Source organism: Brachyistius frenatus, unplaced genomic scaffold, assembly GCF_029030835.1.
Source record: "Brachyistius frenatus isolate BFR_SWC_R1_liver_20210118 unplaced genomic scaffold, ASM2903083v1 Contig_24, whole genome shotgun sequence".
Lineage (NCBI taxonomy): Eukaryota > Metazoa > Chordata > Actinopteri > Embiotocidae > Brachyistius > Brachyistius frenatus.
In genome coordinates this window covers 1,595,830-1,614,779 of record NW_027210623.1, presented here as the reverse complement: position 1 = coordinate 1,614,779, position 18,950 = coordinate 1,595,830, and the positions used below count along the sequence as shown (strand labels likewise).

The following is an 18,950-nucleotide window of genomic DNA, read 5'->3' as shown; positions in this document are numbered from 1 at the left end:
CTTCAAACACCAGTTGACACTTAAAAAATAATAATAATAATAATAATTATTATTATTATATAGTCTTTAATACATATATACACATACATATACATACATACATACATCTATACATTGTAAAGTTTTCGTGGCTTCTGTGTGCCTCCAATGGGATGTGTTAGGTCTCAGTTTGGAAATGACCAACGAACTTCAATTGGCTGTTTTTGTAGCTGAATGAACTGATGCTGTTTTCACGCGTCTAGACGTGTCGTGTCTTAACTAGCTCAAATACCTCTTCTAGTACATTTATTTAATCCTGTGCCAAAAGAGTGCAAACAGCAGTGAATAGATGAGGAATGAAAGTATTTGTCGTAACTCTGCGGCATTCCTTTGACAAAAGACAGATTAGGTCAACATAGACAGAGGCATTTGGAAGGAGCCCTCTGGCAAAGAGTTTAGTCAACATTTTTGTGCTCCTGTATCACTTGTTCACTCTGTCTGAGTTCCTCTCAGTCCACGCGTTTAGTACGCTTTAAATTTAGATAGGTGAGGCAGAAGGCTGCATGCGTCTCGGACATGACTGATCACCGTCAGCATAATCTCTTGACAGAGTAATTGTGGGCAGCTTTCATGCCTTTTGAGTTTCGTCTGCTCTCACTGGCCATCTGTTTAGTGCACGTCAGCCTCCTACCTGCTATACCTAGTCTATTCATTTAAGATGAGTAGAGACGGGGAAAACTTTACTACACTCATTTAAAGTAAAATCTAAATGTGTCCATTAGCTGCAGATAAACCAACAATTTTGAAGCTGTTATAAAATGATTTAGGCAGTCAAAAGCCTTTTATATTTTAAGATTGTCTTGATATAGTTTGAGCACAGCAGCAGTTTTAGATGTGAGATGTATGCCAGGTATGTGGACACTTCACTCCTGTCTGCAGACGATTAAACGCCCAAATCATCACCATAATCGCGCCTCCCACATGTATTTGTTCATACCGCACTGTCATGCTGTAAAGCTGACAAATTCATGCACACTTGTATCTCGCCATGAACTTTGTGTGACAGAGAAAGAAATGCAAACCGGTTACCTCCACTCTTGCCATGGCAACGGACGCGACAAGAAAAGCGATCCTGTACCTGTGTATCTGTCTCCCTAATGGTCTGTGTGTTAGTGTAACAAGATCTGTAAAAACTCCCCTCAATGACATTTTAGATCCCCCACTGTAACTGACCTGGGCTGGGGAGTCACAAGTAGGATTTAGGTGAGTACTCAGGCTTCTCTCAGGTTCCTGTTCCCCTTTTCCTAATGAATTCAACCAGAAGAGAGCTCGAGATGAGGCCCCTTTTTCCGAATGGCCAGGATGTTACATGCTGTTGCAAGAGCTGTATTTTGTTTGCAAAATGTCATTGATGCAAAAAATGACACTTTTACTACCTCACTTATGTTTGTTAAATCTCTCTAGAGATGTTTTTTTTTTTTTTTTTTAATTAAAATACCAAATTAAAGTCTATACTGTGTTTACCTTTGGCTTTTGGGGAGGAAGACTCATTAAGAATGCTGTGGGATGACCGCTGAAGTGTCCTGCAATATAGCACCTTGCAGCCTTGCTGTCGGACTGCACCACTCGGACCACTCCTAACTCTCCTGTTCCCTCTGCTGGGAAAGGCAGATATTGCACGCCCCAAACAGAGCTCAGACCACAGACGAGAGCAATTACTTTTATTTTAAGTATCACCTCTGCATTTAAACACCGAGATCACCCATGTTGTGCTCTGGCTTGATTCAAGTCTGCTGCTTTCTTTCTCTGGGGAGGGCACGGTCTAGGTGAGAGCTTCGCTGACACCCCTCTGTACGAAATATCAATGTGAATGACTCATTCCCAAGTTTGATGTCAATCATCGTCGCAAATGCCAAGCCCATTATCACCAAATCTTTTCAAGAAGTTGTTTTGTCCATCTGGTGGCAGAAGAAGCAGGATATTTGAAAAAGAGGGACGATTTTCACAACAGCACTCAGGTCTTTTGAAGAAGCTTGTTTTCCCTCAGGGTGAAGGAACCGGATTTTCAATTTACCTTATAAATGACCTTGTAAACATCCAATTTACAATTTTTGTGGCATGCACTTAATTTTTTTGCTTAGTTTATTTGATGTGTGTGAGTGGCTGGGGCAAAACTTGCTCTGAACCTCAAAGATGGATAGTGTCTGCTCAATGCAGCAGAGACACAAATGAGAATAAACATATGCTATTTATTTTTCCAACCAACCAGCTCTAAGAATATTGAGCATCAGCTGTCGGTCATTTGCACCAGTGAAATGAATAAGCTTTACCTTTGTTCTTTTGGCCACAGCTTCCTCAAGATGTGACAAAAGATTGTTGTGACAAGTGCTGCACACTCCTGTAGAGGACCAGTTTGTCTCCTGGTTGCTTGTGTCGAGTGTTTTGATAAAAGCCAGCCTACTTTGCTGTTTGTGTTTGTGTTTCTGTTTTCGTTTTCCTTTTTTGTATTGAATAGCACAACAGGCAAGTTCATTATGCGTGTGACTCATCCCACTAGCCCACACCCCCTCCCCATCTGCTGCTGTGCGCTGGAAAGGAGAGGGAACCGCCATTGATCACTTCTTCCCTCACACATGCACGCACACACCCCACCTTCAACGTCACTATCGATCGACATGTTTAATGTTTTCGTGGGGAATAGCTGGCATTTCCTTTTGTGTCATTTTACATCTGTTCTTTACCATTTCCTCTCATTATAATACATCACAGGGCAGGAATGTAAAGAACAAAAAGTAAAACGTAATCCAGCAAATCATTCAGACTGTTCAGGCAGTGATTGAACAGGTTGTGTTTTATTTGTAGCAGTGGCAGTCAGGAAATGTAGAAGGAATAACGTCTGGACAGGAGATGTTTTCTGTGTTATTGGACGGACACAGCCTCCTGCAAAGATGCTGCAGAATGGTTGGCAGGTTGCACATTTCCTTGATATAAAACATTTTCCCACTCCCTCATCCTCATGACTTGATGAATACATTGTGTTTAACAGTTGAATGCTTCAAACTCATAATAACACTGACAAGCACATATGAGAATATCCTGAATATTTACACATTTTGGAACATGTTTCTTGCATCATTTTTATGTCAAATGGAAAGTAAAAACTGTTTTCTTGAGTAAATTGAGGTTTATTACAATCACAGTTTTTGAAAGTAGTGACCCTTCTCAAAACATGTTTTATCATTACACTTTGTAGATGACTAACCTTGTCCAGTTTAAGAATTAACTTCAAAATATTAAAGGTTTTAATTGCTGTGATGAAAATCGAAACTTTGTCAACTGTTAAAATTAATTATTTTTGTTTTTTTAATCAAAGTTATAAATATATTTTGGATGGCATGATTTTAATGTGGTTTCACTTACTGTAAAACATTTTTTATATTAAAACAATGGTTTCTTTTTTTTCCTGATCATACAGCTCATGGTTGCCTTACATTTATAATTTTTTTTCACGCTACGAGCTGGTCTAACAAGTCCCAGCTTTTTCATCCAGACTGTTTTTAGTTTGGGGATGTTTGGGTCGGTGTGAGAGCACGAGACAATGACAGAAACACCGTGGCAGGTAGAATGCAATGGCCTTACAGAGTTTCCTGTGGCACATTATAGTGGTGATTCCCCGCAGCATTTGATATAAAGAGTGCCTCCTCTAACAGTGAGTGAGCTGGCTGTTTAGACCATGACTACATAACTAAATTGATGATACGATAAGATCCATTAGGATCTGTCTGATGGTGTCTTGTAAGTGTGCAGCACATTGCAGTATCGGGGGAAAAAGAAAACCTTGGTTTTTATTGGTAGGAAAAGTTGATGCTAACGCTTTGGTCCGACAGTCAGGAGGGGATATGAAAGGAAAAGTGTCCCTGTTAACTTGTGAACATATATCGTATGTGTTTCTGTCTCTAGATTGATCTTGTAAACTGTACTGTATGACCTTTATTTAACCAGGTAATCTCATGGATTGAGTTGATAAAGAAGATTGGTAGAGATGTGAAAGATTCCCATTGAAACAACATGCGTGTTCACTTCATCAAGGCAGTTGTATGATGAGTCAGGTGTGTTGGAGGATTAAGGTGATGTTCATTATCATAATAACTGCACTTCCATTAATTTTGGCAGCAGTGGAAAAATAATTAATATCCTTTACTTGAGTACAAGTGCCAATAAAGCAATGTAAAACTTCTCTGTTACAAGTAAATGTGCATTCATGTTGGCAGTAAAATGTAGTTAAAGTATAAAAGTAAAAGTCCTGGTTTGGTCTCTGAGATATTATCATAAATGACATCATGAGATTATTAATAGTGACTCATCAGTGTGGAAGCAGCATGTTACTGTTGTAGCGGCTGCAGGTGGAGCTACTATGAACTGCTTTATATTCAGTTTTTTATCCAGGCACAGCAGATAAATCTGAGGGGAAAAAAGAAAAAACTAAGTTGTGAACCACAAATCTATTTTCAATTTTTGGACTTTTTCTCTAATCTTTTATTTTTGGTGAGATATTGGAGCATTTGAACATTTTTCAGATGAGACTATGTGAGAAGTTTAGAGTGAAAAATTAGTGTTTGGTGGAGCTGTTAATAGCTCATAGACATCTGAAATGTGACCTAACAGCACAGCTTCGTGTAAGATGTCAAATAAAACTTCTGGTTTAATCTTTAACAAGTTGTTGTATTCTAAAAGTTTGTTATATTATCCATTGTGTTAAATATTCATCTTAAAAGTAAAGCTGTTAGATATGTGTAGAAAGTAGAAAGTACAATATTTCTTTCTGAAATGTGGTGGCGTGAAAGTATAAACTAATATTAAAGACAAATACTCAAGTAAAGTATAAGTACCTCAATATTGTACTTTAGTACAGTACTTGAGGAAATGTACTTGGTTACTTTGTCAAGTCAAGGCAAGTTTATTTGTAGAGCACATTTCAACAACAAGGCAATTCAAAGTGCTTCACATAAAACCATTAAAAGCATCAAAACATAAGGCAAAAGAAAAGGACATTTAAAAACAATTAAGAAGTGATTAAAACATTAAAAACAGTGATTAAAACATTAAGCAAGCTAAAAATAGAATAAAAGTTACAGTGCAGTTTAAGACATCCACAAATCTGGTTCAGTGAAAGGCTGTAAACTTCAACATAGACTAAGTCCATTGAATTTTGGTGCAGTTACATCGGATAACGGTCTTTGACTGTTGGGAAAGTGTATGTTTTCAGGCATGTTTGTAAGTACAAATTCAAATACTCTATAAAAGAGCTTTCAGAATAAAATCTCAACAAGTTTGTCGTTATTAAGACTTGAGGCTTTGTTTTAACAATCTAAACTCACTGTCTTGAGCGCATGGCTCAAAAGCATTTTGGGTGTGTCCAAATCCACATTTGCTAGTTTAACGGCAGAGACTCTGAGTGCAAAGTAAGACGAATTGTTCACGGGGGTGATATTTAGTCTCTTAATTAATAAAGAGGTGTGTTCTGGGCATAACATGAAATAAACTAGTCAGAGCGTCATCTCCCATTCCCTTTAAGAGCCAGGTGCATTTCCACCTTGGTGAATTGCTATTATAACAGTTGATTTGCCAAGTATAGAAAAGAATGCTTCTCTGTAGAGGTAACGGATCTGCTGGTGAGCAGATTGATGTACACAATTATAATCGCATATTTTGCATGTTTGTTTGTATATGTAGGCATATATTACGATCTTAAAGCACCCTTAAAATCTGTAAAATACTGCACCACTGACTTAAGACCAAGTTTTTATTGTTCATTGGAAACATTACACCCTTGGCCACAAGTATAATTACTATTTAAACAATGTGGGCGCTGGATTGGAAAATGACAACTGCGTCGGTCTGAACCAAGCAGGGACACTTGCATTGTGCCTGGTGCTGCTTTGTGCCGGGTGTATGAAAGAGCCCTTGGAGGCTGACATGAATGATCCTTACAAGCTGCTTTACCTCATCCACACATCCGGTTAACTTTGTCGCTGAAAACAGCTTCCTCCGGATGCTTTGTTTCAGACTGATGGAGTGAAGCAAAGTTCAGGGAAGTTGTTGGTCGTGAAACCACTACTATGAGCTGAAGAAGCTAAAATGCTCTGTAGAGCTGAGGAGAGCTACAGACTCGGGTAATAACTCTGTGGATTTGTGACAGCACAGAAACATCTTTCACAGTGCACACGGTCATTTGATTAACTGTTAATATGAAAATATTGATTAGAACAGCTTCAGCTGATTTGAAATATTGATACATTTTTCCTCTGATGAGGGTTCAAACCGTCCACTTTGAGACCAAAATCTTTTGTATTGTGGTGCTTTTGGTGACTGAAGGGGAGAATACATAATGGGTAAATTATTCTGCAGTATCACTTTGGGATTTCAAAATAAACCAAGTGCAATTGCTGATATTTGCCAGAACTGGTAAGACATTACAACCAATTTATAGAATAATTAACAACAAATAGTGGCCCTGTTATGTTTATCTTGTGTGAATGGATTTTTTTTTTCCATTCCAGCAATACATTTCAATTATGTCATAGGAGTTTAAAATGCAAAGGTCAACAAAATAACAGCATAAAAAGAAGGATTTTTTTTTTCTGGTTTCCTCTCATACAGGAATAGTACCTTAATTGAGGAGATTATTGTAAAAATATGTTCATTTAAAATGTGACAAAAAAAAAAAAATCCACAAACCCATTTCCGTTGGGAAATGTAAATACAACCAGAATGCAGTGATTTGCAAATCCCCTAAACACATATTTAGTTGCAAATAGAACAAAGATAACAGATAGGGTTGAAACTGAGAAATTGTATTGTTTTATGAAAAATATATTCTTATTTTGAATTTAAAGCCAGCAACAAGTCTCAAAAAAGTTGGGACAGTGTCAACAAAAAAACTGGAAAAGTTGGGTAAAGTAAAATAAAAACGTGTTGGATCATCTCACAACTAATTATGTTAATTGGCAACATGTCAGTAACATTATTGGGTATAAAAAGAGCATTTCAGAGAGGCAGAGTCTCTCAGCAGTGAAGATGGGGAGAGGTTCACCACTCTGAAAGAGTGTGTGGGAAAATAGTGCAACAATCTAAGAATAATGTTCCTCAACGTAAAATTGCAAAAAGTCTCGGGATTTCATCATTTACAATACTTAATATCATTAAACAGAAACCAGATAGAAACATGATCCAGAAACACCGCCGCCTTCTCTGGACCTGAGATCATTGAAGATGGACTGAGGTGAAGTGGAAAACTGTCCTGAGGTCTGATGGATCACAATCTGAGATTCTTTTAGGAAATCATGGACGCTGCATCCTCCAGGTTAAAGAGGAGAGGGACCATCCAGCTTGTTATCAGCTCAGTTCTAAAGCCAGCATCTGTGATGGTACAGGGATGCATTAGTGCACATGGCATGGGTAGCTTGAACATCTGGAAGGAAGCATTAATGCTGAATGATATATTCAAGTTTTGGAGCAACATATGCTGCCATCCAGACGACATCTCTTTCAGGGAAGGTCTTGTTTATTTCAGCAGAACAACGTCCAACCACATTCTGCACGTATTCCAACAGCATGGCTCCGTAGTAGAAGAGTCCGCTGATAAACTGGCCTCCTGCAGTCCAGACCTGTCTCCAATTTAAAAAAAAAAAAAAATTGGTGTGTTATTAAAATGAAAAATATGACAAAATATTGGTTTATGTGATTTACAAATCATTGCATTCTTTTTTTGTTTACATTTTAAACAGCGTCACAACTTTTTGGGAATTGGGGTTGTATTTATTATCACTGGGTGGGATGTAAAACTAAACTGACTGTAAACTGTTTTAATTTAAACTCTGAACATCACACTTTTTATTTATCAAGGACAAAAACAACCATCTTTATTAGTTCAGTATGTGTACAGTACATTGAGGGTGTCCACCTTAAACTTACAGACGTATTGGAGTTTGAACTTTAATACTCGGTGTCCTGAGACAAGAGGAACACAGTTTTAAAATGACACACATCAGTGTACCACTATGAAAGAAACACTTAAACTGTGAACTAACATTGTGACAGTAAGATGATGGTGGTGAATCATGTATATGGAGTCCTGTTGTGAGAGGAAAGTGTTGTTTTCTTGCTTTCTCGCATGTAGGTGGTCCTGGACATGACATTTGGAGGTGGTGGTCATACCAAAGCAATACTGAATGCGGTCCCTGAAGTCACAGTCCTGGCCTTAGATCGAGATCCAACAGCGATTTCTCTGGCCCAGCAGTTGGCCAAGGAACACTCGTAAGTAATTTATTGAGAAAGACCAACTCGACCAAAACACAAGTTAAAGCTTAACACACTGTCTAGACAAATGTTCATGCTATATCATTGCTAGGGTTTGACCATACATTTTTTTATGGTCCCAGTTGACAGCTTGACAATTTTGAGCAGTGTTTGGTTTGTGGCCATTATTTCTTAAAACACACTGTAGGTTTGATGTCTAATAGTGTTGCAGCTCTCCCTGTATTTCTCACTCCTTCCCCGAGCCCGATCAAATACTTCTTGCCAAGATACAGCCCCTGAGTTTCACCGTCCAATCAAATCCATTCTTCCTTCTTAACTTAAAGCTTTTCTCCCCCCACGCAAAGCTGGTGGGCCGAGCATGTCATTTGTCAGAGTGAGGGCCCACGCCTGCAGTGTGAGGGAGATGCTGCCTCCCACAGAGGATCTATAAGTTATTGGTATGGGGGGGGGACGGTGGGGTGGGGTGATAAAAAGTCAAGAGAGAGAGAGAGAGAAAAGGAAAAAAAGGAAAACAAGAGTGAGAGAACAGGGAGACACGAGGACGCGATGCCAGGGTGAGAGGGAGTGTGTGTGTGTGCATGAGCAAGGCGTGGGAAGATGAAAATGAGATGTTCCTATGACCATGGCGTGGGAAGGAATCCTTTTACGTAGATTCTGGGGAAACCTCTCTCAAGGGAATCTGCCAGAGAAATGTGCCTGTGAGCAGGGAATGACAATTAAGAGAGAGAGAGAGAGCATGAGAACACTGTATTCTGTCAGCAGCAATATACCCCTGCTGTAAACTCTTCCACGCCTACTCGTGATGCAAGTTGAGAGAGGCTAGAGAAATCTAGCAATTAACCAATATTATTGGAAGCCTGAGTAAAAGACCCTGGCTGCCTACGCAGTGCATCCACACAACAGGGTTAGAGGATTTTCTCTCTCCTCTGTGCTCCCATGTCTTGAGGAAAGTAGAAGCTCAATGCAAACTGTTGAGTGTTGGTGTCAACCTGAACCCAGTTTAACAGCACAGGAAGGATCATTTCACGTCCAAACATTTTCAAAGCTTTAGATTATGATAGTAACTCTCTGTTCCCTGAATAATATTCACCCATGTCTTTAGTGGGATTTGTCTCCGGCATGTCAAGCCTTGCTATTCTCTGCATTCTTCTTCTTGTTGCTATGACTTCTCGGCGCTTGAAGCTCCGCAGTAGTTATGCCCACAATACATGTTAGAGATCTGGAAATGCACCAGGCAATATTGAAAAGGCAAACATTGGATTTACATGTACATCTGGGGTCACATAGATTCAAATATTAACTGCTTGCAAGCGCTACACACGTTGTTGATTTTACACCAAGTGCCATGTTGGTTATCACATCAGGATAGTAGGAAATGATAACTCCAGAACATAAAGCCTAGTTTGTTGTACTTTACCTGCACTTGTTGGTTCTTTGTTTGGCTTCTTTGAAATGTTCAACTTGAATAGTTTCTTCGCTTTCTTCGAGGTTCCAAGTTAGCTGAGTCGATACTTAAATGAGCCTGGCTGGACAGTAGGCCGTGTCCAGGGTGGACACATGAACTGAGTGTAGGCTCGTGACATTACAAATTTAGTACAAATGATTTGTCCAAACGACACAGTTGTTGAATATGGGTTGTGTAAATTTTTCTGTGGACTGAGCATTTTGTGATATTGTATTTATAACAGCACCTAGACCTGCTTTATTCAAAAAAATAAAATAAAGGAAAATGTAATTTATATTATGAGACCTTTAGATAGTCTCTTCTCAGAGAACTCCTCTCGGCATATCACAGTCAGAGATCTTCGGTTCTGAGATGAAGGTCTAAGTGTTAAGGGGACAAGAACTCCTTAATGGTTTTCCCAAAAGTGGGGAAATCTCTTCCTGCCACAATAATTCTTACTCTCTATTTCAAAAACCATCTTAAAACACTTTTACTCATAAACCTTTGACAGTCTCCAACCTAAACTGACCAAAGTCTCTGTAGGTCTTTTGCCTCTTCGTGCAGTGTGCTTTCATGGTGATGGTGATAATGATAGTTATAATTATTATTGCCTTCCACCTCTTTTTTATTTTTCCCTTTGTTCATTTTCCTTTTCCCTTTTTCTGTGCTGTAACACACTTCAGGTCAGCTGTGTTGTGTTTAATGTGCTACATAAATAAACCTGTGTTGAATATAAAAAAAGTATTCTTATTCTTCGTCACAAATAATTAGTCGGATGGATTTTTTTTGTGTGGAGAAAACCAAGCCAAGTATAATAGCCTTGCATTTTTCAGTACAACACGTCGGCAATCCTCTCAGTCAACTAGTCAAACTAGTCAAGTAACCTCAATCAATCAATCACACATCACAGATGACTTTCAGGGAAGTGCAGATTTCCTTATTTGGAGAGTTTCGTCCTAAGTGACATCGCATTTCCTCACTGTTCAGAAATTAGCTTCTTAACTTGGAAACAGAGATGATTAAATAAAAGTGGAGAAGCAGCAGGGAAGCAGTTATTTAACAGTTTTAGGAGATGCCTGTAGGAGATGAAGGCATGGCCAGCAAAGACTTATGGCCATTCACTTTCAAATGCACACATTTGTTTGAAATAAGAAAGTCACAAGCAGGTCTTTTGTAACTTCCTTTAGGTCAACTGAGGTATTTTGGAATACAATTACTGTCTCGTGGTTGTGTGTGAAATTTTGTCATAATAAGCTAATGAATTCTTGGGTTAATTTAAAAAAAATTTGGTTCAGTTTTATTTATATAGCACCAAATTACAACGTAAATCATTGCCACAGTTTTGGCCACAAATGTGGTTTGTGAGGTCACAGTAACCTTTTACCAGCAAAGTTTAACTAGTCCGTTCTTGAGTCCAAGTGAACGTTGGTGCCAAATTCAAAGAAATTCCATGGTAGCATTCTGGAGATAAAGCGTTCATGAGAATGGCACAGACATAAGGACAACCTGAAAACGTAATGCCTCAGGCCAAGTCTCTTGCCGGCACGGAGGCATAAAAATGCATTTCTAAAGACCAGCCTCTCTGTGTTTGTATCCTGCTTTTTTTTTTTTACTGGACTGTAGATATTTTCATCACTGCTCCCCTGCTGAAAGCAATCAATCAGCATCTTGTCTTAGGCTTCAGTGACGCAGGTAAAGGAACTGAGCAGGTCAACACAAGGGAATATTTCAGGCTTGATTTGTGAAGAAGCAGCATCATGTTGAATGAGCATGTGCTCAAACTGAGGCGGCTGTGAAGGTTCCTGATGTCCTCATAGAGTGCTCTCTTATTCCAGATGGACAAGAACAAGTGAATGCAAGGAAATATTTAGTGAGGGTTTGTGAGGAAATATCATGTTTTATGCAAAGTAAACCAGTAGAATTGAGCTTGATGGTTTGTTGTCTTTGGAAATAGACACAAAAAGCTCAGCGCATTACATTATACCTTTTTGTAACCTATTTGTCCAATTTGTTTAGATACAGTTTAAAACAAGTCAGATGAAAGTTTAGATCAACGAAACAAAATATCAGATTAAAATTCTACAAAATGCTGAATTATTTTTTTTTACTTAATTCTGGAAAATGACTGAATCATAACGCGTCATTAATTTAATCCTGGTTTGTAACACCGTGTGGTTTTGTAGCTTTTAAAACTTTTAAAAACTAATATCTGTTAATGAACACTGATATGTGCTAGAACAAAACATCAAACTGCCTTGAATGTGATCTAAACAAGTCTTGCTGTGTTCAGACAGAACATGAGGGGAATTTAGAGATGTCAGGATTTCACACAATGTGGATGGAAATTCACAAAGGACAGTACAACCTGACCTGAACACCATACGAGCTGAAAATGTTTCAGCTTCAGTTACAAAAAAAAAATCATTCCTTTCTCATGTTTTTTTTTCTTTCTACTCCATAAACGGCAACAGACAGCAACAAGAGCAGAAAGGTGAGATATTCAAAAGAAATAACAAACCAAGTAACTAGTTTTTGATTCTACCATTTTGAAGCCTCGACTTTGGTATTTTGTCCGTCGCCATCTTGTTGGTTTTTTTGGAGCCAAAAGTGACCATATGTGGATGAATTGGGGAGGAGTGAGGGCTGAATCTGAGTGAGAGCCGGAGGACATACGCCTGCTCACCTGTACCTGCAAACCTGACTGCACCACAGGCATTTCAATCACAATAGGTTCACATCTAATTAACATCTAATTAATTATGGAATTATTTTCAGAAGGACCATCAAAACACTGATGAGAAGTCAATTTACAGAATGACAACATATTGTGGAAAAAAATGTATTGACTTGTTTTTTATGAGAAATAGATGCTTTTTAATTGGAGCTGGATATTTTTGGAGCGAGCCCCTAGATACACTTTTCAGATTTTTATATACAGTCGAAGAGTCAAACCAAACTAAATCACAGAATTTTGTTTTTAAATTTTGGACTCGTGAGGGCGCCAGCTGAGATGTGAAGATGTATTTTCTTACTCCTAAGAGTAACATGAATGTGTGTACAAAATGTCATAACATTTGGTGTTCATCCAGAAAATCTGACAAATTTCACAGTAACGTATCAAATAATTGTCCAGTGATTTTAATTGGGGGTAAAATTAATATTTGAAGAAAATCAAATAGTTAAACAGTGGTAAACCAGTGGCTGAGGGACTGACATTGCCATCACTGCTGATGTGGATCAAAATTATATCTTAGTTGTAATTTATTTAAACTTTGAACGTTGACTCAAAATGTCACTGAAATCATCCCGTGATTTAAACTGCAACGCATTGCAGTTGTGGTGTGAGTTGAGGGCAAATCATATTCAGTGTAAGTTTGTTCAACTGAGATGCCACAATAAAAAATAAAAAAAACTGCATGATGTCAATGTCGTAGGGTGCTACAACTATAAATAGCTCACATCTCTTAAGCAATTATGAGCCCACACTTGAACCTCAGCACATACACCACTGAAACTTGTCCTCTTTAATAATATAAGACCTTACATAAGGCATTTATATCTCCAACTCTGTGTCTAAGGCACATAAAGAAGTTAATAATTTAGAAATGTTATGTAACTGTTTTGCATATTTTTAAATCCTTCAGTGGCTTACAAAAACACGTTGTAGAAGAAGTCGCTGTGTATAGTGGAAGGTACGTTCATCACCTGCGTGTGGGCGGACACACACTTCACAATTCTAATTTCCAATAATTAAAAAGTAGACTTTGTGTGAGACGTTCTAATATAATTGAAATGCAGTTGATTACAAGCATTTGGTTAGCTTGATAGAGCTTTCAGTGTTGTGTAGTAGCTAGCAATTTCACAAGTAACGGGAAAGGAATTTTAGACTTTAAATTTAAAAAGAATAATTTATACAAATATAATAAAACAGCAGAGGTGTCATTTGTGATAAAATGTTGAATTGCATCAGTCTACTCATTTTCACCTTTTCCCCTTCAGGCATTAACTGGGCAGGTTGTCTGGCTGCTCTGCTTGTGCCCGACTCTGGTGCCCCACATCACTATTGGTGTTGTCACACTTGGTACTTGAGTACGTTTGAGCTCAAAATCCAGAATGATCGATAATTGTGAAAATTCCATTTTGGACCGGCGCACAGAACGGCATTCCTTCCCTGGGTCCATTTGGAAGAGGCAGACCCTGGCCCAGACCCTGGCCTACATGGGCGCTGTATACACCACATGTGAAAGCTCCCCGCTATTGAAGATATAACGGCAACATTCCTCAACGGCCTGTCACTTATTTTAGACATAAAACAGTTGAGTGTGTTGATTGTCCTTCTTCTTAACTGTAGGAGGTGTATCGGTTGGATGTTGTGCACATATTTACGTGTATACAAATGTCACACTGATAATGTCGGCATACTCAGGCCGGTCTCCAGGTGAGACAAGGTAGCCCCACAATACTTCACTTTTGCCTTGCGAAGCTAATTATTAAGTTATTAAAGCTAAAATGTACCCAAACCCTTGTTTTATGATGAACTACTAGATAAGTATGTGCATGCTGTACATCCTCGAGGTGCTGCAATGGTGCTACCTTTTTTGTTCCATCAAGTCAACGTGACATTTTTTGTGATGCACATAAATAGATTTTCCAGTTCTTTTAATCAATTCAGAATCATAGAATAAGGACCATAATTGTATGTATGTTTACAGTTTCTTAAAACTGCATTAATGAATACACAATATTAAGTCGTATCAAATGGCTTAATGTTAAAACACATCGAAAAAAATGACCACCCAAAGCTGGAATTAGTTGGAGTTTGCGGACCTGTATGCCACCTTTGCACCACCAAACAAATTTTGCAACTAGCTTTGAGGAAATAGCACAATCATCATTGGTGCAGCACTGCTTTTCTTCCAGTTGTTCAAGTGCACGATAGCTCAAATGCTCCAAAACCAAGAAAATCAAGATTCTAAACTCTCACCCAATAACAGTTTGTCCTGCAAGTTTGAAAAATGAAAAAAAAATTAGAAATTGGAGATGGTGGGTAGAGAGCTAGTGAGGAGGCAGTAACCTGAAGGGATTGTGCAGGTGATGGGGGAGAACAACAAAGCCTTTACTATAGATTTTTCAACAAATTAATCACTGTGCAGGATAGTGAATAACAACAGCAAAGCAAAGGAAGGCCCTGGCAGCGTGGGTGAGATGCTCCCTTGCCATTTTGTCTTCAGTGGGTTTTGAAATAGAGGACCTGACAATTTGTGTTCTTTCCTTCAATGCCCCCAGTTAATCTCGAGAAAGGTGGCGCGACTGCAATGTACATAAACACAGCAAGTTTCATACTGAGTATAATATGAGTTTTAGTTAGAGTTTTAGTATTTTTAGTTTAGACACAGCAGTCAATAATAGTGAAAATACAGTAATCAATCAGTCATTATTAGTCAGTACTCGGGTTACACCAATATCCCCGTTGAAACTGTCAGTGATCAGCAGAACCATCACCGTTTCCTTTAAAGAGCAGGTAACAGCCATACACACTCCTGCAGGTATCCAGTCTGCAGCCAAGTAGCTGTGCAAACACTCGGAGTGAAGTGTATATCTGGGTGGTCCGGTCCACCTCAGAAATCTGCCCTTTGTCACGACAAAGGAAGGAGAGAGACTTAACATTAGGTTGTTTTTTAATAAGCGTTGAGTGCTTATTGTGGTTGAGCTTACACATAGTAGGCTTTCACTAAACTCAACAAAACACGCCTTCTCCTCCAGATGGAGGTTCATGTGTTGACAGCAGTGACTCAGTCTATGTGCACAGGTTGCTAGATGCTTCAAAGATGAGTGAGACATCAGATTTAAAACGTTCGAAAGTGCATCGTATACATTCAAAATTAGAGACTTCCTTTATTTTGATTCACCATAGTCAGCGTTAGCTCATGCCAACATCCAAGTTTATCATACACATCTTTCATTCAGTATGCATGCATCAATAATTTAGCAAATAGTCTTCGGCTGTATCTCCACCCACCCGTCCGCTGCTCGGTGCAGCCTGATGATATAGGAAGCCCCACCCCCAATTCAACCGGATTGGCTCCTTAGTTTTGTGACAGAAGAAACCCCGGCTGCCTGCTTCTGTCTTTTTGAGACTGTCAGACTGTCACTGCTGTTCCAAAACAGACGTGCTCATCCGTGGTTTTCACTGTTTATTTCACTCATGAAAAACGAAACACGAACACACCACATGGACATGTTAACAAGGTTAAAAAACTGGATTTTCACTGGAGGAGATCTTTAACCCTTTCGACCCTTGAGGTCCTTGTACCGAGACCAGGCCGTATCTGTTTGAAAAATGCAACCCTCTGCCATTTTTGAAAGGTTGCTAAGAGTGGTACATTCACTGAAGAGGCCGCTTAGTACTACAAAAATGTGCTTCTTTTCTGTTGCATCAAAAGTGGGTGAGCTGCAGTTGATCATTTTTAGAGCAGGTTCAGTGTCACCGCCTCATTGTTAAAAGACTTTCATTCACTTTCCAATTCACTGTTTTAATTAGCATTTTTCACATCACACTCGGGCCTGGTGATAAGAATACAGAGACTTATTGTTTATCAAAGTTTCCAAGTGTCTCTTCTACACCGAGCCCAAGGTTGTTCAGTTTGGCAGCTGTGACTGACTACATTCGGAGATTTCTTTCTCGGGTGGAAATGTGAAAATATAGCCTCGAGCTTGGGCATTTTCAAGAAGTAGATGAAGCCAACTTGTCATATTCTGGGCATTAGAGAACATTTTAAATGGATCTGGTGGCATATTATCCAAATATTTTCATTCACTTTGCTAATGATATCCCTCTCTTCCTAACAATTAAACCTGTTCGTCATAAACACAGTCCACAGAATGAGAAAAGAACCACGACCAGGCTGTGCTTACAAATGTGTCATTAGTTATGAGTGGTTAGAGATAAGAAATGTGCTTATTTAACAGCAGGTATTTTGAAATACAGTGAACCCTCGTTTTTCGCGGGGGTTACGTTCCAAATAGAAACCGTGATAGGCGAAATCCGTGAAGTAGTAACCTTTATTTTACAATTGAAATAGATAGAACTGGACATTAAATATATCTACGTTACATATAGTCGTAATGTGATTTCAATGCACGATGCAAATCCGTGAAGCAGCGAGACCGTGAAAGGTGAACCGCGTTATAGCGAGGGTTCACTGTATATGATATTAAATACAGGAATGAATGAAATGGAAGAAAATGGAGTCTAGCTACAGTGGTATTTTGGTTTTGAGCCATCAAGGCTGAAGTGGAATTTACAAAGATGTGGCTAAAGAAAATGTTTTGATTTTCCCAAAGTCATGTCATGTATTTCTCAGCAGAAGTTATGACAAGAAGAGCGGTAGTTACCTTGTAGTTCATTCCATATCGAGGTATTAAACATATCACTTTAACTTCCACAACAAAGGATGGATAAGGAGTTATTTTCTGCTGTGGGGATGGTATATAAAGAATGATTAGTTTGTTGTTTAGAAATGACAATCAGATATTTTGATCATTCTTGGTTGAAAAGTAAAAACTTTATCTACGAACCTGTTTACGTATGTGGGAAGTGACTGGGTGGAGAAGGCTGCAGAGGATCTTCTGCTCCAAGTGTATAGATGCTCAACCCTGTTGCTCTCTTCTGCCATCATCTTTGTGCACACAATGTTAAAAGGTCACATGAAAAATGCATGAACGTGGCTTGAGGATCTCACCACTTGTGCATGTGGAAGTGAGTACACAGAGTCTTGCTCAGTCAGAGACGAGGACGGATCTCAATGGGCCAGCTAAGGCAGTTTGTTGCCTTCCAAAGAAAACAACTGATTCATTTTTAAAAGGTTCACAGGAAAGATGCTCAAGCTGTTGTGGGTTGAATTTCATTTCTCTCAGGGTCTCACCACTAACTTGTCTGCTTGAAAATACCTCGACTTGCGAGATGTTGAGTGGTGTCTCTAGATTATACATATGTTTTGCACATATTGAAGAGGGACATCATTTACAATTCGGCAGCAGTCGTGACCTGAAGGTTAGACTTGGTAAGAGCTGTGCTTACTGCTGGTGGTAGAGACTGAAGGTCCACCTGAGCGCAGCTTCTAAACACAGACATGTATGACGGCTGTTTTCCGCTGGAACCGGCCGTGTCGTGTTCCATCTCCGACACGGAACGCTGCCGCTTGATGTTCCAGCAGACGCGTCACAGAGAGCGTAAGCAGCTCGTTGCTCCACTGCGCTAAAAATACGCACCAGTCTATTTCTGTCTGGAAGGGCAGAGAGCATGCGATCAATTTTCAAAATAAAACACCTGTGCAGTTTCCCGATCATACATCCCATCTTTAACTTTGTCTGCAGGCTACCGCACAACAAAGTAGTAAAATAAAAGCAGTGAACACAAAACGGACAAAAAGAAACCGTTTAACAATATTTACCCACTAAAGGCACAAAAATCGAACAAAAAAGTCAGGAAGTCCACAAAAAAATTGGGCAGACAAAACGCATCACTGAATGAAGATGCACACGCAGCATTATAGACCCGTGCATGCTGGAAACTGGGAGACAGAACACTCAAAGTCTGGAATATATATATATATATATGTATATATGTGTACAGTGGCAGAGTACAAAACTAAAATGTACCACGGCGAGTTGAACTATGTAAGTGGATGTGAGGCTGGTACTTTGGCAGCAGTTCTGCCATATGCATTGACATACATGTCTAATTGCACCGTTCTCATCTAATCCGTCCTCCAGTGGTCGTGTGAAGCCGTTGCTCGGCCGGTTCAGTGAGCTTGAGTCGCTGCTGTCTAGCGTGAAGCCGGCCAGCGTCGATGCTGTTCTGCTGGATGCCGGCTGTTCCTCCATGCAGATGGATATGGCAGAGAGAGGCTTCGCCCTCAGCAAGGACGGGCCGTTGGACATGAGGATGGATGGAGACAGGTAAGAGATCTACAACGTTGGGCTGTTGGGAGGTGCTGGATAATCCAGGCTTCTAGCTTCAGATTGGCTCAGTGTTCCATTGGTGCAATAATGGGCAACTATTAAAGGGGCAGAGCCTAAATGAGATGCCAACATCCCTTTTCTCTTAAATCAGTTTTGTAAAAAATTTAAATCTTTGTTATACCAGTGAAAAATATGTTTGAAGATTCTTGGTCATGCAGGATATTATGTATGGCATGAGAGGTGA

General features: G+C 39.3%; 2 protein-coding genes across 3 annotated transcripts in view; one reads left to right on the top strand and one right to left on the bottom strand.

Annotated features, from left to right (window-relative positions):
* kif18a (kinesin family member 18A) overlaps positions 1-17,157 on the bottom strand; it is a 66,067-nt gene extending 48,910 nt beyond the window's left edge. Inside the window, exon 1 of the mRNA XM_069697694.1 lies at positions 17,138-17,157. Coding sequence (XP_069553795.1) covers positions 17,138-17,149 — 12 coding nt within the window. The 5' untranslated portion in view covers positions 17,150-17,157. The remainder of the gene's footprint in view (positions 1-17,137) is intronic.
* Positions 1-18,950, top strand: part of mettl15 (methyltransferase 15, mitochondrial 12S rRNA N4-cytidine) — a 48,358-nt gene that overhangs the window by 19,267 nt on the left and 10,141 nt on the right. For both annotated transcript variants that reach the window (XM_069697695.1, XM_069697696.1), the window contains exons 3-4: positions 8,159-8,295; positions 18,518-18,703. In XM_069697695.1, the coding sequence (XP_069553796.1) occupies positions 8,159-8,295; positions 18,518-18,703 (323 nt within the window). The remainder of the gene's footprint in view (positions 1-8,158; positions 8,296-18,517; positions 18,704-18,950) is intronic.